The sequence below is a fragment of the Canis lupus genome, chromosome 8 (assembly GCF_011100685.1).
Source record: "Canis lupus familiaris isolate Mischka breed German Shepherd chromosome 8, alternate assembly UU_Cfam_GSD_1.0, whole genome shotgun sequence".
NCBI classification, from domain to species: domain Eukaryota; kingdom Metazoa; phylum Chordata; class Mammalia; order Carnivora; family Canidae; genus Canis; species Canis lupus.
The window spans coordinates 29,388,313-29,411,862 of NC_049229.1; the positions used below are offsets into that span (position 1 = coordinate 29,388,313).

The window sequence follows — 23,550 nt, forward strand, 5'->3', positions numbered from 1 at the left end:
TGTCATTTTCCAACAGCATTTGCTCACTTTCTTCCTCTGTGTCACATTTTGGAAATTTTTGCATTATTTCAAACCTTCTCAGTATATTTGTTATGGTGATCAGTGAGTGACCTTTGATGTTACTATTGTATAATTATTTTGGATACCACAAACCACACCCATATGATGGCAAACTTAATTGATAAATATGGCTGGCGTGTGTTCTAACTGCTGCCTGGGCATTACCCCATCTCTCTCCCATTTCTTAGCCTCCCTATTCCTTCAGACAAAATAATATTAAAATTAGGCCAATTAATAACTCTATTATGGCTTCTACATGTTCAAGTGAAAGGAAAAGTTGCACATCTCTCACTTTAAATCAAAAGCCTAGTGTTGAAAACTGAGATAGGCTGAAAGCTAGGCCTCTTACACCAACTTGTAACGCAGAGGAAAAGTTCTTGAAAGGAAAGGGCTAGTCCAGTGAACACAGGAATGATGAGACAACAAAACAGCTTTACTGCTAATATGAAGAAAGTTTTAATGGTCTGGACAGAAGATCAAACCAACCACAACATTCCCTTAAGCCAAAACCTAATCCAGAGCAAGACCCTAACTCTTCTATTCTAAGAAGGTTGAGAGAGGTGAGGAAGCTGCTGAAAAGTCTGAAGCCAGCAGAGGCTGGTTCATGAGGTTTAGGAAAGAAGCTATTTCCACAGCATAAAGTACAAAGTGAAGCAGCAAGTGCTGATGTAGAAGCTGTAGCAAATTACGCAGGAGATCTAGCCAAGATCATTAATGAAGGTAGCTACACTAAACAAATGTAGCCAAAACAGCCTTTGTATTAAAAGATGCCTTCTACAACTGCCATAGCTAGAGAGAAGCCAATGCCTGGATTCAAAGCTTCACAGGAGGGATCTCTGGGTGGCTCAGCGGTTTAGCCCCTGCCTTTGGCCCAGGGCGCTATCCTGGAGTCCCGGGATCGAGTCCCACATCGGGCTCCCTGCATGGAGCCTGCTTCACCCTCTGCCTGTGTCTCTGCCTCTCTCCCTCTCTGTGTCTTTCATGAATAAATAAATAAAATCTTAAAAACAAAACAAAGCTTCAAAGGACAGGCAGTCTGTCTTGTTAGGGGCTAATGCAGCTGGTGACTTGAAGCTGAAGCCAATGCTTACTTGATTACTCTAAAAAATCCTAGGGCCCTTAAGAATTACTCTACTCTGCCTGTGTTCTATAAATGGAAAAACAGAGCCTGGAGGATAGCTCTCTATTTACAATGTGGTTTAATGAATATTTTAAGCCCACTGTCCTTCTGAGTTTGGGCAGACTCCCATTTTAGCCTTTGAACTTCCAGTGTCATGAAATATCTCTGAGAGTTCCTTTAAAACAATTTTTTTTGCTGGTGTTACTTTCTATGAGAATCTTCATCCTTTTTGTCACATCACTTTCCTCACGTATGTCAATAAATCTGCCTTTCACTAAATCCTTTAGGCTGCATATATATTCTCTCCAACGGCAACAAGTACCCACTGTCCCATGGTGAGCTATTTTCTTTAACTGTTCATCTATGTTTGATTCACTTCGGGTATTTTATCTTTTTGTTTCTTTGTTGCATATTTATCTTTGTTGTCCAATTTCTTCTTTCAATGATCCATTTTTATAAAACAGCTCATGAGTTTATCAGTGGGAGACAAAGAGGCAACACAGCTACACATTTTGCTACCTATGCATGAAGTGTGAAACAAATACACAAGTAACAAATCACGGACAGACTCTGAAATAAGTGACATGACTAGTCATGATGCACATCTGTTATTTACATAATGAGCTGGGGACTGAAAAATGAGAAGTTTTCACTTCATGCAATTATTCATAAAGTATGGTGGTAACTAAAATGTAAATCCTATTGTCGGATGCTACTTAACTAAACTGTGATAACTGAAATGTGTATACTCAAAAAGTGTGCAAAGCACACTTTTGGTTTCCAAAAATCTGTCTTTTATTTTTTAAGTCTTTTATTTTTTTTATTTTTTTCTTAAGATTTTATTTATTTATTCATAGAGATGCAGAGAGAGAGAGAGGCAGAGACACAGGCAGAGGGAGAAGCAGGCTCCATGCAGAGAGCCCGACGTGGGACTCGATCCAGGGTCTCCAGATCACGCCCTGGGCTGCAGGCGGCGCTAAACCGCTGCGCCACCAGGGCTGCCCTGTTACAGTCTTTTAAAAATGCTTTTAATCTGTAAGCAAATGCTGTGTACTGCTTCAAAGTTTACATATCATTCAAACTGCCAATATATTTCAATTAAAGTACCCCATTCAGTTTTAAATTTAAAAAATTATTATTTTACATTAAGACTTCAATGACTGACTAAAGCAGATAGACCAACCAATTAAAGAAAACATTTAGAACCTAAACTGATAAAAGTAACAAATTGGTGTATCTTTGATATAGCTGTAGTGACTGAAAATTTAGGAATTCACTCATCAAAACAGTATTGGGGCACCTGGGTAGCTCAGTTGAGAGTCCCAACTCTTGATTTCACCAAGTCATGATTCAGGGTAATGAGATCAAGCCCGGGACAGGCTCCATGCTCACTGGGGAGTCTGCCTGAGTTTCTCTCTCTCCCTCTCCTTGTGCCCCTCCCCCTGCTTGCACTAACTCTTTCTAAAAAATAAATCTTAAATAAATCTTAAAAAAAAAACCCAGAATCAATTAAACTTACAAATTGCCTCTTGAAGTTATTTACAAGCCCAAGAGAATAATGTTTACAATTTCAATTTGTTACTTTATACTGAAAAATATATTAACCCAAAGTAGCTGAGAAATTTTACCAGATAACATGCATGCAATTACAGAATGCCCACAAATAAAAGATATACCAATTATTCATTTCCAGAAGGTGGATAACTTTCTATCCAATCTGGAAGGCTTACTATTGGTTCAACTTGGCTTATTTCCTACGAGATTTGACTGGGGAGTCCATGAAATACCAACATCTGACAAATTCTGAGAGTAACACCAGGGTTGAAATCACCAGTTAGTATCTGACTCTCAGAAATACTAATTGGATTTGTCTTTTAAAGGTGATGAGAGGCACCTGGGTGATGCAATCAGTTCAGTGTCCAACTCTTGGTTCCAGCTTAGGTCTAATCTCAGGGTGGTGAGATTGAGCCCCATGTTGGGCTCCACAGTTAGCAGGGAGCCTGCTTCAGATTCTCTCTCTCTTACTCTGCCCCTCCACACTGCACACACATTGTCTTTCTCTCTCTAAAATAAATAAATCTTAAAAAAAAAAAAGAGCGGGGGAAGGGTGATGGGGAACCTGGTGGCTCAGTCAGTTCAGTGTCTGCCTTCTGCTCAAGTCATGATCCTGGGGTCCTGAGATCCAGCCCTGCACCGGGCTCCCTGCTGAGTAGACTGTCTGCTTCTCTTTCTCCCTCTGCCCCCTCCCTCGCTTGTGCTCTCTCTCCCCCCATCTCAAATAAATAAATAAAATCTTAAAAAAAAAAAAAGTAACTTAGAATATCTTATTGGCTTTGGCATTTTATTTTTTTTATTTAAGATTTTATGTATTTATTTCAGAGAGAGAGAGAGAGAGAGAGCGCGCGCACGAGAGAGGGTAAGGTCTGAGGGAGAAGTAGACTCTCCACTGAGTGGGGAACCCCACTCGGGGCTGGACCTCAGGACTCCAGGATCATGACCGGAATCGAAAGATGAAGCCCAGTTGACTGAGCCACCCAGGTAACCTGGTTTGGCATTTTAAATTTATCTCAGAAAGTACTGATAAATCTTTTTTTTTTTTTTTTTTAAAGATTTATAGGGGATCCCTGGGTGGCGCAGCAGTTTGGCGCCTGCCTTTGGCCCAGGGCGCTATCCTGGAGACCCGGGATCGGATCCCACATCGGGCTCCCGGTGCATGGAACCTGCTTCTCCCTCTGCCTATGTCTCTGCCTCTCTCTCTCTCTGTGTGTGTGTGTGTGACTATCATTAAAAAAAAAAAAAAAAAATTAAAGATTTATTTATTTATTTATGATAGACATAGAGAGCCTGCATGGGCAGGCTCCATGCAAGGAGCCCGACGCGGGACTTGATCCCAGGTCTCTAAATTCACATCCTGGACTGAAGGCGGCGCTAAACCGCTGAGCCACCGGGGCTGCCCTCAGCACTTATTTCTTAAGCCTGTCATGTCACTGGCTTCCCCAAGACTGCTCTTCCATCATCATTAGACTTCTTTCAGTTCCTCAAATGGCCACCCTCTCTCCTCCACTTCTCATCCTCTCCTAACCTGTTGTTCTTTCATCCCATGCCTTTAGGCTAACATCCTCTACCACTACTGGTTAACTCCCACTCCACCTTCAACTCTCAGCTTAAAAGTTATTTCCTCCAAAAATCCTTCCCTATATACCAGGTGACATTGCCCAGCAAATACTCCAGTAGCTATTTCAATCATCATAACACTCATCACACTATAGCAATTACTTACTTAAAGATTGTCTTGTCCCTATGACTGTAAGATGAGAATAAGGAATGAGCTAATTTTGTCACTTCCTGTCTCTCCCATTCATAGTATACTGTCTAGCATTCAGGAGGTTCTCATTTACAATATTAAGTGGGTGAGTGAAGGAATAATAGAGAATATCATCTCCTCACTGACTGAACTTTTATCTTTCCTCTCTATAATCTTACTTTCTACTTCTCCAAGCTGTTATCCAATACATCATGAACAGTGCAATCACAATCTAGAATGCCTTTCTTCCTAACTTTTCACTCTGGCCCTCTTCAAATAAGACTAGTCATTGCTCATTCTTCTAAATTTCCGTCATCTTCCTATACCACTTTTTTTTGGCACTTCACAACCAGACTATCAACTCAAAGCAATCTTCTGTTTTCATCTTGGTATGAGAAAGCTGCTCACACTTTAAGCAGAGACTATGCCCCCATTACCTAATATAAAGCTTGGCCCTCCCTAAATGTTTGCTACTGCTACTCCTAATGTGGTCAAGTTCATGAACTACTTCTATCCCCAAAGAAGTCTCCTGCTATATACCTCTATAACCTATCAAAAATAGGGCTTGAGTATATAGAATTATTTTTATACAGGAATGTTTACACACAAATGTCCCATCTCACTCTAAAGCCTTTCTTTCATAGTCTGAGTTAAGGCATTTATTTATGCCTCAAACCCATGAGCTAAAATACTTAGTAGTGAGATATTCCAGAGGTCCATTAGGATCCTCAATGAAACAATTATTATAACTAGTACTTAGTAGGTGCCAAGAACTAAGTACTTTACATATACACAATCATTTAGTCCTCACGACAAACCTATAAAGTAAATATATTATTACCCCCATTTTACTTGTAAGGAAACCAAGTCACAGCAGTGTTACATAATTTGGTACAAGGTGACAAAGCTTATAGAGAGTGAAGCCAGTATTCAAACCCAGGCAGTCTGGCTTCAGGTAATATACTCAGAGAGTTTGGAACCATTCAACAAAACTTACAAAAGCAAAAAAATAAGAGGTTTCTGGTTAAATACTACATAAGCACAATGAAAAAAAATTAGACTACTTCAATCTACAATTCAAGTTTACATTTTAGGTTTACACAATATTTGAAGTATAACTTAAGATAGCATTTACTGAGCTCTTACTAAGCATTCTACTAATTACCAGGGATTCTGTTAATCGTTTTAATACCATACTTAGTTCTCATATTAACTCCAAGAAACGGGTAAGTAAACTAAGGTTAAGAGAGATTAAATAATCAAGTTAAATAAGATGCCACAGTCACATATAACTATAAGTAGCCATGTCTTAGACTAAGTTCTTAAACACTAACAAAGTTTACCTTTTAAAGGCATTTGCCTAAACCAGAATTTTTATTCATTGGACATACCTTCACACTAGCATAGTTTATCTATAATTCTGTATATATTGGAGCATAAAACCTATTGCTTCTAAAACATTCTTGTCATTTTTCTTATAGTATTACCAGTAGTGATGCAAGGTAGCGCAATAAAGTTAAAAAATTCATTCCTAATATGGTAAGAGAACATTACTATCTGGCTTCTTTATAAAAGAAACTTCCTCAATCTTTTATAAAATACCATTATTTCTCTAGCTCAGTAAAAGGGAAAAACTTACATACCACTGAAACAGTCTGGACTACAATCATCATCATTACTACATTGACTTCATATGTATTAAGTAATTTAATTCTTTAATAATATGATAAAGTTACTATTATTATCCTCATTTTACAGCTGAGCAATCAGAGGCACAGACAGTTAAGTCACCCAGCACAAGGTTGTATAGCTAGAATATGGTAAAGTCAGGACTGTCACACCAGTAGGCTACCCCCCACCCTAGTCTATGCTTCACAAGAGCATTCTATCACAGCAATAGAATGCCAATACTGTGCATAAAACTGTAACCTGATAACAGCAATCATTTGCTTTTTTCCAAGTTATTTTTAATTTCAAAAGTTATAAAATTCAAGAATTATACTAAGGAATATTAAGCTGGGAGGCACTTATCCAATAGACATCTTCATCTACCATCAATAATACTGGCACTTTATTAGATGCTTTATTCACAATTCTGAGTGTTCCATTAAGAAAAAGATGTCTAAATCATCATTACATGGATACTTTAAAATTATAATCAACCTTTAAAATATCTGATACAGTTTTTAGTTACAGCATAATATAAAAATAAGATAAATATCTGAGAAATGATTCACTATAAATTCTAAAGCAGATTTCATCTCTGAGCTGGAGGTTGTCAGTTTCCTAACCTTGAAAATTGTATACAGGTTGCCCAAGGAAACACGGAAGGTAGCTGCTGGTCCTTATACAACTAGATAGTAGATAATCGAGTCCAAAAACATGAATCATAATAAGAAAAAATCATGAATCATGAAGAAAATCCAAATGTTAACCTTACATTTTACTCATTCACTGCTTATCATCTTCTTTTATATATACTAATTCACTTAGAAGAATTATTGAAAAGCAGAAGATATAGTTTTCAAAACAGTTTACCAGGTCACTCTAGGAGAGTCACTACGAATAAATAGTATTCTTAGTGAAGTACACCAGGATTTGAATGATCCTCCTATCCACAACAAGCCTTCGGTAGATATATCATCTAGTTTAACGAGTTACCACATTTGAGGGGCACCTGGGTACCTCAGTGGTTGAGTGTCTACCTTTGGCTCAGGTCGTGATCCCAGGGTCCTGGGATCGAGTTCCTCATCAGGCTCTCTGCAGGGAGCCTGCTTCTCCCTCTGCCTATGTCTCTGCCTCTCTCTGTGTGTCTCTCTGAATAAATAAACAACATCTTTAAAAGAGAGGAAAGAAAAAAAAGAAAAGAATGATAAGCCATAGACTAGAAGGAAATACTGCAAAACACGTATCTGATAAAGGACTTATATCTAAAATATATAAAGAATACCTAAAACTCAGTAAGAAATACAATTAAAAAAAAAACAGGCAGAAGATATGAAGACATTTCAGTAAAATGATACACAGATGGCATACACACATGTGAAAAGCTCCCCATCATTAGTCATTAAGAAAATGTGAATTATAGGGCGCCTGGGCTCAGTTGGTCAAATGTCTGCCTTCGGCTCAGGTCAGGATCCCAGGCTCCCTGCTCAGTAGGGAGTTTGCTCCTCCCCTCTCCCTCTGACACTCCCACCCTCCCTTGTGTTCTTGCAAGCACTCTTTCTCAAATAAATAAATTTTTTTAAAAAAAAATGTGAATTAAAGCCACAATGATACCCCTACATACTTATTAGACTGACTAAAATTAAAAATATAAACAAAAAGACCTGACAATACCAATGCTGGGGAAGGACCCAGAGCAACTGGAACTCTCAAACTTTTTTTTTTTTCAGTTCTGGTACAATACTGACAGGCATGCAAAATACCGTGGCCCTTGGAAAAGTTGACAGTTTTTTAATAAATTTTAAGCATATACTTAGGATTCTATCCAGGAATCCCACTCCTCAATAGTTACTCAAGAGAAATGAAAATATATGTTCGTGCAAATGTTCTACAGCAGCCCTATAAATAATCTCTCCAAGCTGGAAACAATACAAATGCCCTTCAACTGGTGAATGGATAATCTTGGTACACATCCATACAATGACTACACAGCAATAGAAAAAACTACTTTTACACTCATGATACATAGATCTGAATGTATTATGCTAAAAAAATTTTTTTTAGTCAAATGTACTATGCTAAGTGAAAGAAACAGACTTAAAGCTACATGCTCTGTGGTTCCATTTATAGGACATTCTAGTAAAGGCAAACTAACAGTGTTTTTCAGGATCTGGGATTAAAGGGATGACTTATTACAAAGGAACACAAGGAAACTTCCCAGAATGATGGACATCTATATCTTAATTATAGTAGTTTAACATGATGATATAAATTTGTTAAAACTCAGTACACTATACCAAGAGAATGAATGTTAATGTATGTAAATTATGTCTCAGAAAGCTAGACATTAAGAAAAAACTAATAAAAATGCAATTATGCAAATAACTTGTTACAAAGGAATTATAATGAATATGAATTTGTAAACACAAATCCAACTGTAGAACATCACAACTCAATTAAAAAATTATTGGGATGCCTGGGTGGCTCAACGTTTGAGTATCTGACTTCTGCTCAGGGAATGATCTCAGAGTTCCAGGATCAAGTCCTACACTGGGCTCCCTGCATGCAGCTTGCTTCTCCCTCTGCCTGTGTCTCTGCCTCTGTCTCTCATGAATAAATAAAATCTTTTAAAAAATTATTTAAAAATATTCCTTTAGAATATTCATTTAACTCCCACTGGGCATATGCATCATTTTGTAACACACCATGGCATTAGCATTAATATTTATTTCAGTAAAGTAATTATTTAAATAAAAACACTGCATACATTAACTTTTTCCTGAAACCACTTAGTTTCTAAATGGGCTCAACGTTTTCATGTGCCAAGAAACAATTTTGTATCATTCCTTTGTAATAACTGAATAAGACACATCACTCCTATAAAAGGAATTAATTTACTACTAATGCCTTCATGGTTATAAATTTTTCAAACCTCTGTAATACCATCATCCACCTATTGGTCCATTCAACTTCAGAAACCTCATGAAAACAGCAGTTAAACAGCTTTTGTTATATTAAAGAGGTAGGTGTGTGTTTGGAAGTGAGAGGAAGGGTGAAATGATAGCTATTTTTATTATTATTGGTAGTGAGAACACAAAACAGTCCCAAACTAAACTCCTTCTGAGTACAATTCTCTACTTTCAAAGCTGGAACCCATTAAATAGTTTAGATTATATTTTAACTCCTTTTAAAAGCAGTTCTTTTTTTCCCCCCAGTTCAGTATCACAATACCACTGAAAAAACTGCCACTCTCATGTGTATAGTACTAAAAGTTTATAAATGCATTTCACACATATTATCTCTTAATCCTCACCAAAACCTATGAGATAGTGTGTTAATTTTCTTTTTGTAAATGTCAAAACCCACTTAGAAGATTAGATTAGTTGTCGAAAGATTACACAAATGATTTAAGTGTCAGGGCCAGAACGCTGTTTTGTATTACTCTGTGTATACATTAGCAAGAACAATCTGAAGACAGAGAACATTATAGGAAAGCTTATACCTAACAATGTCTAAAAATATTAGCAATACTTGGTAGTCACTGCATATATACCCCTAACAATGTCTAAAAATATTACCAATACTTGGGAGCCACTGCATATATTAAAGGAGACTGAGTAAAGAATAGTTTAGTGACAACTAAATGTGGAATGGAATCCTGGATGGAAAAAAACAAAGGCCATTACTTGAACAAGTGGCAGGGATGCCTGGGTGGCTCAGTGGTTGGGCATCTGCCTTTGGCTCAGGGCATGATCCTGGGGTCTGGGGATGGAGTCCCACATTGGGCTTCCTACAGAAGCCTGCTTCTCTCTCTGCCTATGTCTCTGCCTCCTCTGTCTCTCATGAATAAATAAATAAAATTGTTTTTAAAAAACAATCAAGTGGCAAATACAAGTGAACATGGATGCATATTAGACAATACTACTGAATTAATGTTTAATTTCCTAAATTTCTTAAAAAAGATTTTATTTATTCATGAGAGACACAAAGAGAGAGAGGCAGAGACACAGGCAGAGGGAGAAGCAGGCTCCATGCACGGAGCCCAATGTGGGACTCGATCCCAGGACTCCTGGACCACGCCCTGAGCCAAAGGCAGCCGCTCAACTGCTGAGCCACCCAGGTGTCCCTGATTTCCTAAATTTGATAACTAATGTAATATGTAAGAGAAAGTCCTTGTTCTTAGGTAATACATATTTTAAATATTCAGGGATGAAAGGTTATGATGCCTGCAACTTACTGAAAGTGATTCAAAAGAATATGTGTACAGAGAAATCAAATGGCAAAAATGCTAACTGGTGACCTAAATAAAGATTATACAGTGCTCAGGGGTTTTTTTTGTTGTTGTTTTTTTTTAGATTTTATTTTTTATTTTAGGCAGAGAGCGAGAGAGATCACATGGGGGAGGGAGGCTCTCTGCTAAGTAAGCTGAGAGCCTGATGTGGGGCTTGATCCCAAGATCCTGAGATCATGAGCTGAGATGAAGGCAGCCACTTAGCTGACTGAGCCACCCTGTGTCCCACTCACAGTTACTTTTATTACTGAACTTATAAGACTGAAATTTCAAAAAATAGAGATGAAAATAAAAAAATAAAACATTAATTTTCTTTCAATTTTCTTTAATAGCTATTAGACATCTCTAAGGGGATCTTTTGTTAAATAACTGAATAAATAAAGATACATTCTCGCAGGTGCCTGGGTGGTTCAGTCAGTTAAACATCTGCCTTCAGCTCAGGTCATGGTGATACCAGGGTTCTGGTATTGAGTCCCAGGGACAGGCTCTGTGCTCAGCAGGGAGCCTGCTTCTCCCTCTCCCTCTGCCATTTCCCCTGCTGTGCTCTTTCAAATAAATAAATAAAATCTTAAAAAAAAAAAGAAAGATACTTTCTTTTTAGTGCCTGTATAAACAAGTTAACTCTAGTTGGAATCAAACAGTATTTGTTGATTTTTAAAAAATAGGGTACAAAACATGACAGCAAGCAATACATAATACATCTGAGGAATAGCTCATACTTTTTTGTGGTATGAGAATTTTAGTAAAATTTTTCTCCCATCCCATTCCAAAATATTTAAATATGTTTTTATAATCTTCATACATTTCAAAATAAGTACTGTGAATCTGCACCACATAGATATTTCCATTAATTCAACCATAAGTCCTCCAGGGGAAAAAAACAACAACAGGATTTCAATAGCATAGACACCATTTCACTAAATAAACATGCCTTCCCCAAGGAGCACTAAGCACAAGTAGGAGAAGGGAGCTGTCCAGTTACACATGCTTTTCTCCTTGTATTCATCTTGCCAAGCTTCATTCCTAGTGTTTAAAGTATTTTTTTGCAACAAATCCCCTAATGCAAGCCAACCTCTTCATCTGATGCTCAACTAAAGAAATTTATTTTTAAAGTTTCTGAAGGAAAAAAAAAAAAAAAAAAAGTTTCTGAAGGAAAAATTAGCTATTTTTTGCACATCTGGGAGATGGAATAAATGTATAATATAATTCATGAACACTTTAAGGGAGTTTTAGGAGTATTTTAACATCGATTTTTTTTTGTTATATGTGCCAACTTCACAGCCTAACTCCGTCTGAACATGCAATTCCAACATAAATGTACTCTATTTCATTATTTATAGCAAGAACATAACACTTCAATGCAAAGAGGACTTCTTTATACAGGCTACAATTCAGAAACAGTCCTCTAACTTTCTAGGTCAACTCATCTTTTTTTTAGTTACTCCTGAGTCCCCCAAATTGTACTTTTTTCTCTGGATTATTATTTAACTTGATTTAACCCAACTTCTACATTCTTCCTACTCACAGAATTAGAGTGAAAAGAAACTCAGAAATCAGTCCATTATTCCTCCCTCCAAGCTCACAGAGTTGCCGGCTAGACACCGGTAAGTTCCATAGAAGAATAAATTCCTTATCCTCTAACTAATACGAATTTTTACAGAAAGGTAATATTAAATTGTACATAGAAGCTCAGAAAAGAAAAAAGAAAAAAAAAGTTCAGAAGACACTTATAAAGTGTTCTGAAAACGCAGTGAAACAAAGCACCTCTTCACTTCGAATCCTCCATACTAAGTTTTGACTACTAGTGAGTAGACAGTTTTAATATTTCTTGATCTCTAGAGGAACATAAGGAAAATCCCATAAAATTGGGGCTCTTCCTTACAATTTATTTTTTGTACAATTAGTTTATTTGCTGTCATCTCATTCTTTGTCCCTAATGTTTTATTAACTCTACTTTTAAATAAAAACAGACACAAAATAAACTATACAGATTTGAAAATTATTTTTTAAAAAACTACAATAAATTTTTCAAGTTCTATTTCAAACTGTCAACCTGGATTTTTAAAAAATAGAGGGCAGAAAACAATTTTTCATTTCAGAATGAGGTATAAACATAGAAGGGACCAATCTTGCGATTGTCTGTCTAGTATCATCCTAAATTAAGTCAAAGATGCAAAACATTTTCTGTGACATCAGGATATAATTCCCTAAAGCCCACTTCTTCATAGCATACACTCTTTATGTTTCTTTTAAAAGGTTACTGCATAATGACATGAGGTTTACACTAAAATTTAAAGGAGGCCTTTCAGATCTTTGAATCAAAGTCATGAATCAAAGAATCATGATTTAATGACCTTAACTGAAGTGCAAAAGCTCTTTATAAAATACTAACTAAATAATGATGCTGACACATACTAAGGAAGCATTTATTTACTTTTTTAGCTTGCTCAATTAAGTGACTAAGTCTGGGCTGAATGCAATAAGGCTGACCTGCAGGGGTCAAACCCAGGAGTTGTGTTACAATCTTTTTTCCTTAATCACAGACTTCTTTGATAATCTAATAAATGCTAAAAAGCCTCTTCTCAGAAAATTCCCTACATGGACAGAGATACAAAATTTTGTTTTTTTATTTTTCAAGTATTTTTTTATTTAAATAATCTCTACACCCAATGTGGGACTTGAACTCATGACCGTGAGATGAAGAGTCACACACACTTCTGACTCAGCCAGCCAGGTGCCCCACTTACAAAATTTTAATACAACCTTGAAGGGAGGTGTCATTACACAATCTATTAATCCCAGGGAAACAATTATCATTGATTACATAGAAAGAAAGAGTTAAAACTTAATGCTCTTGGTATTCATACAGATTCTGATCAGAACAAGGGGACCAGACAGGCATCTGGAGTCAAAGGTTGGTGAAAGCTGTGATAACCTTCCGTTCCACCGTACCAAAACTATTCAAAGGCCACAGCAGCCAGGTTCTGCCAACTGTCCATCCCTGCTCTGTGATCCCAAGACACAAGGCCCTGTGCCATCTCTACCTCTAATCATCTAGATTCTGCAAGCTGCTTTGATCTACTGCAGTTGCTGACAAGTAACTACCCAGTCCACCCTTTAATACCTTTGGTGACACAACTCAGCGTTTCAAAAGACAAGCCATTGCAGTTTTAGGCAATGCCGAAAAATTATGAAGTTCCTTTCTAATCTGACTAAAGGGGTTTGTAAACTTTAAATGCTGCCCTACTGAATTTCTTCTCTTTTCACTTACCAATAGGTAACAAAATAGCTTATCATTCAGTATTTGATACTAATCCTAAAACCAGAAGCAAAAAATCATAGTTCTACTTGCACCAAACAGATAAGTCAGAATAATGATGAAAAGCACTTTCTACTTGCAAATCAAAATGGAAGATCAGTACTGGTTCAGTTCGAGAAAAATGCAAGGTTTCCACCTACACAGCATCTCCTACTTTTCAGGGCTTCTTTTCACTGCATAAAAAATTTTAAATGTATCAACATTAAAAGATTCAGAGTACAGTCACCAACATTAAAAGATTCAGAGTACAGTCACTTAAATTAACATCAGTTCTGTCTGCAAATAGTATTCTCTATATTTCTATTTATACCTGTGATTCTGTAATAAACAGTTCTAATCAATACAATATAAATATAGAAGTCATTACTTATTTATCAGATAAAGCCTGGCTTTCAAGAACTTTAAGTTGTCTCAGTCACCTTCAATGGCTCCTTTTTCACACTAAGAAATATCTCATATTGAAACCAATGTATCAGTAAGGTCCAGTTATCATATATATAAGCAACCTCTGATGCAAATGCTTGTTTCCTTCAAAAAGAAAGGAAATATTAAAAATTATACTTTCTATTTTCTTCCTTAAATAATCCCACGCTAATGCTGGAAAAAAAAAAAAGATTCACAGATATTACGAAAAGTGATTTATACAGTCAAATCAGATAAGAACAACGTTAACCAACAGTTAATTGGATTACCAATATAGTAAAATCTCATTTACAAAGGACTACCCGAGGGGGGCTTGCTTTCCTGGGCCAAGTCTCAGAAAGCCAAACAATGCACAGCCCTAAGAAGAGTCTATCTTGTAAGGAGCTTCTTTTTGGTCCTTCAATAATTACACCACCTATAGAGATACAAAGATGATCCACCTAAATGAATTCTACACTATTCTGCAAATACCATTATAGGGCACCAGTTCCATAAATTTATATGGTAGGTTTGCAACAATCTCTTGGTAAAGAAATACATTTCCTGATAAATAAGCACTTCTCTAATTTTCCAGAGTGGCTTGAAGAATGAAAGCCGTGTTTTAAAAAGGCAATAAATAAATAAATAGATAGATAGATAAATAAATAAATAAATGGCAGTGCCACACTTCACCTTACCACAACTGCATGACCTGCAAAAGGCATGTTAAGCTCATGAAGACAGACCTCTGAGCCTTTCTCTTGTGATAAACTCATATTTAGAATTATTTTAGTTGATTCTTAAATTTGAAAATTTCATGCATCACGAGCAAAATATTGTACTACAGAATTTTCTTACAGTCCCTATTGTTGGATACCCTATTATTTAAATGGATTCAGTTTTAAATCAATGCAATATATACTTGTACCCAAGCAAATACTATGAATCTCGAATTAGTTTAATTATGCCTGTTTTTTTAGCATAAAATTATTTCATGAGCTTAATATACAATTGAACACTCGAAATAGCTTTTTTAAAGCACAGACTTCAGATAGTCCAAACACTGCCCCACCCCTGGTAAGAGTGGTTGACTGGAACATTTTAATACACTCCATCACGTATAGTACGGCTATAGAACCTTCATTATTGGCGCAAGAAGTTGCACATTTTCCAGTACAGTTTATTCTTTAAAAAAAATGTTTGCATCATCCTCAATACCAGATGTCACCAACACTCAGGTGCGCTGAAGATACGTGATAACCACAAGCCCTGTAATATCCCCCCTCTCAACATAAATGCGCACTTTTGTCATTTCTTCTAACGTGAAGTCGCTGAATGTAAAATAATAATAATAATAATAATAATAATAATAATAATAATAATAATAAGGCGTTCTCGCCAGTAACCACACAGTTAGGTCTATTAATTGGGAGGCAGGAATCACATTAAGAAAATTTCAAACAGTAACAACGCAAAACACAACACAAAGGTGAAAGGTCTTTTTTGCTTAATTATTGAAAGATCTTACCATTTTCAAAAGTGTCTGCGGGATGCCGAGCAAGAGTTCCAAAACCCACCCCTCCCCCAGCCGTAAGCCGCTCCCCCCTCCCCCCGCCCCCCCGCCCCCGGCCGCCGCCTCAGCCTGGAGGTCTTTATCTAGACCCGGCTGCGACGCTACTCACCAAGTTTCTCCACCAGCTTGAGCATCACCCCTCCAATGTGCACCTCCCCGGTCACCCTGAGGGTGACATCGCGGTTCAGGTCTGTCACATGAACGCTCAGTTCCCACGTCCCGTCCGCGTAGCAGCCATCTGGCATCCTTATCCCGTCCAGAGCCATGGCTCCTTCCTGCGAGCACGGAGGAAATGGCTCTCGTCAGCGTCACTCCCCCAAAGGCAGGCGAATCCCACCGAATTCGCGGAGTCCGCGGCGGAGCGGGAGGAGGTGGAGGACCCGAGGGTTTCCGCACGAACTCGGGAGGGCGGCGAGGCGAGGCGAGGCGAGGCGAGGCGAGGCGGGGAGGGCCTGCGGGCGGGACTGCGGGCGGGACTGCGGGCGGACTCCGCGCCCTTCCCGGCCGGCGCCCCGCGCTCCCGCCCCGCGCTCCCGCCCCGCGGCGGCCCTCGCCGGCCCTCGCCGCCCGGCCCTCGCCGCCCCAGCCCAGCGGCCCTCGCCTAGCGGCCCGCGGCGGGCTTCACCTGCCGGCCTGCGCTCCGCACCGCGGCCCGCCGAGACGCCGCCCGGGGGCCCCACATTCCACCTCGCCGCCCTCGCTCCCCCTCAGGTCCCGGCCCGGTCCCGGCCCCTCACCGCGCGCTCCTCGCGCTCCCGGCCGGGGGCTCGCGCAGCAACAAGCACGGCGGCGGCGGCGGCTCGCGGGGCGGCGGCGCGCGGTCCCCCCGTCGGCCGGCAAAGCGCTGCCTCCCGGCGGGAGCGACTAATGGAGTCCCGTCGTCGCGGCCCCTCGCCCGTCTGCCGGCGCTCCACCCCTCCCTCCCCGCCTCCTCCGTCCGAGTCCGGCCGCGGCTGGGCGCGCCTGCTCCCTCCTCCCCCGCCCCCCGAGCCGCCCGGAGCGGTCGGGCCGCCTCACCCGAGTCCCTCACGGTCCCCCGCGGCCGCGCTGCGGGCAGGGGGGGGCAGGGGGGCCTCGCGCACTCCCGAGCTGGGGGCGGGGCGGGCGGGGCGGCGCGCTCCGAGGTGCCGGGCGCGGCGAGGGGGAGGCGAGGGGCGCCCGCGGCGCAGCAATCTCAGCCCCGCCGAGCCGCTGCCCTTTTATGGAAATGAAGGACCGGGCGTAGGGATTGAATCCAACATCCGGGCTCTCGGCCGCGGGACCTGAGGAGGGGGAGCGAGGCGAGCGGGGGCGGCCTCCCGCGAGGGGAGGGGGGCGCGGCGCGGCGGGGCGGGGCGGGGCTGCGGCTTTGCGGGAGCGCGTGGCGGTGGGCGTCCGTCCTTCCAGCGGGAGAAGGGGCTTGTCCGTGAGAAACGGTCACAGGAAATTCCCAGGGCAAGGTCGCTTTCAGGGAACCAAGTCCCCCCGCCCGCCCCCCCCCCCACGCCTGGAGCGAGTCCCGAAGACTCGGGGCGGGAGTAGGTGCGGCGCTCCGGGACCTGGAGAGGAGGGTCTGGGACGTGGAAACTGGAGAAAGTGAGTGCCCAGGCCAGCTCCACGAACATCCCACAAAAGAATGAGAAAACCCAGAGGGAGGTGGACCGCAAAAATCGCCTCGTAAGCAATGTCCGGCACAACCAGCAACTCCTACCGGACTCCCAAGAGTTCGCTTGCGCTTTTAACCCGTTCGGAGGCTCCAAGCAGAAGCGGGTCAGATACGCCCCCCGACGCTCCGTGTTTGCGGGGCGCAGCACAGCCAGTTTGACTCAGAAACGTTCTCCGGCCGCTCCAGCTCTTTGCATTTGTGTATTTTTGTATGCAACTTAGAACTAACAGTCGACTGGGGCTTGTAGGTGGCTAAGCATCCTCTACCCCACCCTCAGCCACACCTTGAAAGAATTTTAATAGCTCTGGGATGGTGCCAGCAGGTAGGGAGAACCACAGGGCTCTACCTGTTGAGACCGACCAGGGATAGAAAATGGTCCTCCCGCTTCCCACTTTACTTCCACTTCCCCCGTTTACTGTCGCACTCGATTCAGAAAGGGCCCCCCAGAGAACCCGCCTCGCAGACGGGCGGGCAGACGCAGGGCTCAAAAAACTTACTTAGGTCCGCAAGACAGCTAATCCCAGGTCCCGCGAAAGCCCCGGGTTTTAAAGTCTCCGTGTTCTTGAGCTGTGCCAATTACTCTGAAAAGGAACTTACGAGGCAAATAACCCTCCGTTCCTCAACGCAGTTGGGAAACGAGGTTAGAGGCCTCGAGAAAGGGATGGGACCCATAAAGGAGCGAAAGGAAAGCAGCGAAATTCAGATGCCAGAGGTTTGGCACCAAAAATAGGGAAAACCACTACCGTACTTGGAGCTAGTCATCATGGAGAAACTGATGCCTCGGATCTGGCGTCTGTCCGCTCTCCAATTATTTCTACTCATGGAGGTTTCAGAGGGTTCTTTTGGAAGTGGTATGAATGTCCCAGAGAGGAGGGAATATTTGTGTAAATTATGGTGTTGAAAATATACAGGAAAACGTTCTTACAAAAATAGGGAATTGCTTGTTAGGGTAAAAAGCTGTACAAAACTGTGTATGTGGCTGTAACATCACAAGCTTATCCTCAACTATTCAGAGGAAGAAAAAAAAAAGACTGGAAGGAAATACACCAAATGATAAGAAGCTGTGTGGGTGTTGAGATCATGGGAGATTTTTCTTCTTCTTCATTTTCTACAAACTCCAAAGCTTTGCATTCAGGACTTCTCTGTCACCACCTTAAATTTTATTCAACATCTCAATTTCTCTGTGCATGCCGTTACATTCACAATGATGGACACAGCGGTAGAGAAGCTACTGAACTACTTGGCAAAGTGTCCCTTTGTGTTTTTTAATATCCCCCCCCTCCCAATTAAAACATGAGCTCTTTCAAAGCAGGGACTTAAATCTTTGTTTTTCCCACAAATTTATAAATAGCTTGAAACAAAATGGAAAACATGCTGATACCAAATCAATACAAATGTCAAAGAAACAGTAAGTCAGGGAGAAATCTCATTACTAGGGAAATCCTGGCTTTTAAATTTTATGTGTTATTTCCACATCTTATCTCAAAAAGATTTGTGGCAATGTATAAGTATTCATGGGCTATGAGATAGCATACATTAGGGGTATAGCACAAAATTAGGGTTAGTGGGGAGAGGTGGGAAATGGAAGGACAGAGATTTAAAATGGAGCCAGAAATGAGGCTAAACATTGTACCTTAATGAACTTTGCAAGTGTCCCAGTAAATTCCGAGTAACTATTGCTTCTGAATATGCCTCCATAGAACCAAAAATATCCATGTTCTTTCTGAATATGCTGTCCTTCATACAAATTTGTCAAAGCTGTTTTGTCTCAGAAACCCTTTTAGCACCCAGTTTCCACATTCTAGTTCTTTTCTCACTTTCCAGTGAGTACTTTCTGAACAGCCTCTCACCACAGTGCCTACTGCTTTGACTAATGCGCACTTCTGTGAATGTTCTTTACATTTAGTGACAGAGGGAGATGGTTAATAATGTAAATAACAGCCCCATTTCTTAACATTTGAAATAGCTTAGTTATAGCATAATAAGAGACTTTCCTATCTTGAGAAAAAAAGCAGTTTATATTTGAGCAGTATAGAGCACAGGAAGGCAGTGACCCTCTGTTAAGTACCATTGGAGGAATAGATTAGGATGGGTGCAGCTGGTTCCTTCGGGCCTTCTTTTTGAGTATTTCAAGCTGGTGCTTGTTTTGAAGATGAAAGAGGACTCTGACTCCAATCATTGAAACCGGGATTTTTTTTCCCCCGGTTTATCAAGTGAGGCTTTCAAATGCATTTCTTAAATGTTTACTTCTACCTAATGTTTTCCAGTGTATTCAGATGTGGAATCTTATCTGGAATCCCCCACTAGAACCTCTAAGACAATGCAATACTTGTGGTACTGACATCATGCTGAAAAGTAGCCGAGAACTCCAGTGTTTGGAAGAACAGCCCAAGCACTGAAAGCAGCAATATCCAAATAAGGTACCAAGCACTGGTCTTAGATTTAGACCAAATGATACCTCACAGATCTGCCGTCAAATGCAGCCCTTGGGCTGGGTAATCCACAGGTTGACTTCGGCTTTTTCTCTGACCCTACCTAAGCTGTGCTTTTATATTTCTAAAAGGTTAATACAAAATAAACCCACCAGGTTTGAAAGAGAGAGATGTTGGGTGATAGGAAAAAATAAGAGAAAAAAAAAAAAGGAAAAAATAAGAGAAGGTCTGTGTGAGTGCGAAAGTGTAAGGGTAACTAAAAATGCACTTCAAACCACCATATGAGGCCAGCAAGATGAAATGTAATGAATTATTCCTGTCAAATACCAGGTGAACAGAATTCTTTGTCCCAGGGATTGCCAAAAATGGAACATACTGGTAAAGCTACTAAGGAGGTAGAAGTCAAAGGACATGGAGTGTAAACTAAGAATGGGAAGGAAGGCTGCAGGGGCCACAGTTTTTATAGAAACGGTAGTCACTGCAAACAGCAAGAAAAGGAGTAGCAAACCTAGGGACAAAGATGATTTGCTGGGGGTGGGGATGTTTCGACATGGACCTAAAGGAGAACTCTTAAATAGCAATGAAATCTACTTCAAGGAGAAAGAAATGCACTGCTCAAATGTACCGCTCCAGAGTATAGAAAATTTTTCGTAAGAAACCATGCTGGGTGATACGTGAAAAAAACTTTTTTTCTTTGATTTAATTTTGAACATCATGTCATCTTGTAAACATTCTGTCCTCGACAAAAATATGGAGGATTCACACATAGGATCATACAAACAAGGTAGCTAATTGTGTGCCTTAGAACAGTACAAGGCACTGAGACAGATATGTAGACATATAACATATCACAAAGTCTTAAAGGAACATCTGATGTAGGAGACTTATATTTAAAATATCATAAAGGATATCCACATGCAAAAAAATTAGGCCCCTACTTACACTATATATAAAAATTAACTCAAAATGAATCACAGACCTAAGTTTAAGATCTAAACATAGCATTCTCAGAAGAAAACATAGGAGTAAACCTTTGTAACCATGGATTAGGCAATAGCTTCTTAGATAAGACATCAAAGCCAAAGCAACAAAAGAAAAACAAAATTGAATTTTCTCAAAATAAAAAATACCTAAATTTCAAAAGAGCATGAAAAATGTGAAAAAATAACCCACAGAATGGGAAAAATATTTGTAAATCATATATTTTTAAGGAACTTATATCTAGAATATATAAAGAGCTACTATAAATCAACAATAAGACAACTCAATTAAAATGAGCAAATAGGGGTACCAGGGTGGCTCAGTGGTTGAGCAGCTGCCTTTGGCTCAGGGTGTGATCCCAGGGTTCTGGGATGAGTTCCACATCAGGCTTCCCACAGGGAGCCTGCTTCTCCCTCTGCCTATGTCTCTGCCTCTCTGTATCTCATAAATAAAATCCTTTAAAAAATAATAAATAAAATGAACAAATAATCTGATTAGTCAGTTCTCCAAAAAGGATACACAAATGATCAATGAGCAATGGAAAAATGCTCAACACCATTAGGCATCAAGGAATTGCAAATCAAAATCACAATGAGATAACACTTCATACCCAGCAGAATGATATAATTAGAAAAAGACAATAACAAGTGCTAGCTAGGATATGAAGAAATTGCAGCCCTCATACATTGCTGGTGGGAATGTAAAATGGTCAACTATTTTGATATACAATTTGGCAATTCCTCAGAAAATTATAGAGCTACCATATAACCCAGCAGTTGTACTCTTAGATATATACCAAGAAAATTGAAAATATATGTCCAGACAAATACTTGCACACAAATATTAATACTTAGCCAAAAGATGGAAACAACCCAAATGTTCATTTATCACTTGAAAAACATTTGGGATGTTTCCATCTTTTGTCTAGTACTAATATTTGTGTACAAGTATTTAAATAAATGATTCATTTAAAAAATCAGAAGGGGGATGCCTGGGTGGCTCAGTGGTTAAGTGTCTGTCTTCAGCTCAGGGCATGATCCTGTGGTCCCGGGATTGAGTCTCGCAGTGGTCTCCCTGCGAGGAGTCTGCTTCTCCTCTACCTGTGTCTCTGCCTCTCTCTCTGTCTCTCATGAATAAATAAATTAAATATTTTTTAGGGCAGACCCGGTGGCTCAGTGGTTTAGCGCCACAGTCCCTGCATGGGGCCTGCTTTTCCCTGTGCCTGTGTCTCTGCCTCTCCCTCTCTCTGTGTCTCTCATGAATAAATAAATTAAATAAATAAAATTTTAAAAAAATAAAATATTTTTTAAAAAATTCAGAAGGTAGAGAAACTATCACTCTAACATCTAAATCATAAAGTACAAACCCACTATGAAGACTATGATAATCTAACCTCTGAAAGAAGGTCATCAGTGAAGTCATGGAATGTCTTTATGAAGAAGACAAATCTAACTGGATCTGAAGGATGGAGTTAGGCCTATCGGGAGGAGTAGTGTGTGAAATCACGAGGCAAAAGTAAGCATGGCATGCCCACCGCCATGGAGAAGAAAGGAAGAAATGCCAAGGAGATGCTCTGGAGAAGAGTGGGGTAGAGTGAGGCCAGAGTAGGTAGGATAGAAGTTTAGATTCGGAGAAAGGAAATGGTAAGTCATTAAAAAGTTGTTACGTGGTAGTAATATCATGAAAGCAATATTCAAATAAGATTAATCCAGTAAAAATATGCATGTTGGATTGCAAGAGCTAGGGACTAGAATTCAGAAGGTTGGTTTGGAATCTGCTCATGACTTACATGTAAGAAAAGTAGGGATTGGGGGATGGAGGGGATTTCAAAAGAATTATTATCAAAAGCTTTTGAGCATTTTTGATGTTTTAAGAGCTGTTTAGTGCACTTGAAACGTTCCTCACAACAACCCTGAGTTTTTATGATTATCCTTCTTTAATGTGAGTTACCTGATGGCTAGAGAACTGGGATTAAAACCTAGGTCTGAAAAAAAGAAGGTCATAAATGCTGCAAAGTTTTCATGTTTGGGTGACCAAGCAAGACGAACAATGGGGTTACTGAACTGGAGAATGGAGCTAGGGAGGAGGTGATTTCAGGGAGCAAAGGGAAGACAACATGTTTTAAAAAAGAAATATTCAACTTAGGGTGAAAGCTGTATACCCCAGTGGAAACATTTCAAGGGCAATTAGGTAAATAAACCTGGCCATTTTGTGAGAGTATCAGATCACAGAGAGAAATCATGAACAGAGAGGCAAGCCTGAAGAGATGGCTTCACTCCCAAAGGAGCCTAACCTTGGGGTAACTAACTGTTCCCCAAAGGCAGAAGCAGGAAGGAGAATCCTCTAAGGCAACAGAGGTGAAAAAAAGATCAGGTTAGTCCAGAGTCAGGCAAGCCAAAAAAAAAGGAAAGAAGTAAAAAAAAAAAAAAAAAAAAAAAGGGAAAGGAAAGATGAAAGAACCATTTCAAGAAGGAAAAGATGGTCAACAGTATCAAATGATGCAGAGGAGTTCAGGAGAATAAAGAGTGATTGAAGAACACAAAGCCTGGCCAAAATCATTGCTCACCTTGCAGAGGACAATTTTATAACTAGTTGAGACAGGTTTCAAAGAGTTGAAGAAGAAAAAGGAAGTTTCTCAGTGAAAGGAAAGCAGGAACGAGTATAGTAGTATGGAGGTGCCACAGGAGCAAAGGTGCTTTTTCAAAACAAAGGACACAGGAGCGTGCATAAAGACTTACGGAAAAGTCAAGGGGGAAAT

At 40.1% G+C, this 23,550-nt stretch overlaps 1 protein-coding gene and 1 long non-coding RNA gene across 8 annotated transcripts in view; one reads left to right on the forward strand and one right to left on the reverse strand.

Annotated features, from left to right (window-relative positions):
* The window catches only part of LOC106559102, a 155,165-nt gene extending 141,120 nt beyond the window's left edge, over positions 1-14,045 (forward strand). The window contains exons 3-4 of the long non-coding RNA XR_005363259.1: positions 11,968-12,044; positions 13,310-14,045. This is a non-coding gene — a long non-coding RNA (uncharacterized LOC106559102). The remainder of the gene's footprint in view (positions 1-11,967; positions 12,045-13,309) is intronic.
* The window catches only part of FERMT2 (fermitin family member 2), an 80,017-nt gene extending 63,177 nt beyond the window's left edge, over positions 1-16,840 (reverse strand). For 5 of the 7 annotated variants that reach the window (XM_038544740.1, XM_038544737.1, XM_038544734.1 and 2 more), the window contains exon 1: positions 15,844-16,009. In XM_038544740.1, the coding sequence (XP_038400668.1) occupies positions 15,844-16,000 (157 nt within the window). In that variant the 5' untranslated portion in view covers positions 16,001-16,009. Of the gene's footprint in view, positions 1-15,843; positions 16,010-16,471; positions 16,564-16,751 lie in introns of those variants that run through there. The other 2 variants (XM_038544738.1, XM_038544739.1) reach the window with 2 other exon arrangements.
* Between the last annotated feature and the right edge of the window lie 6,710 nt (positions 16,841-23,550).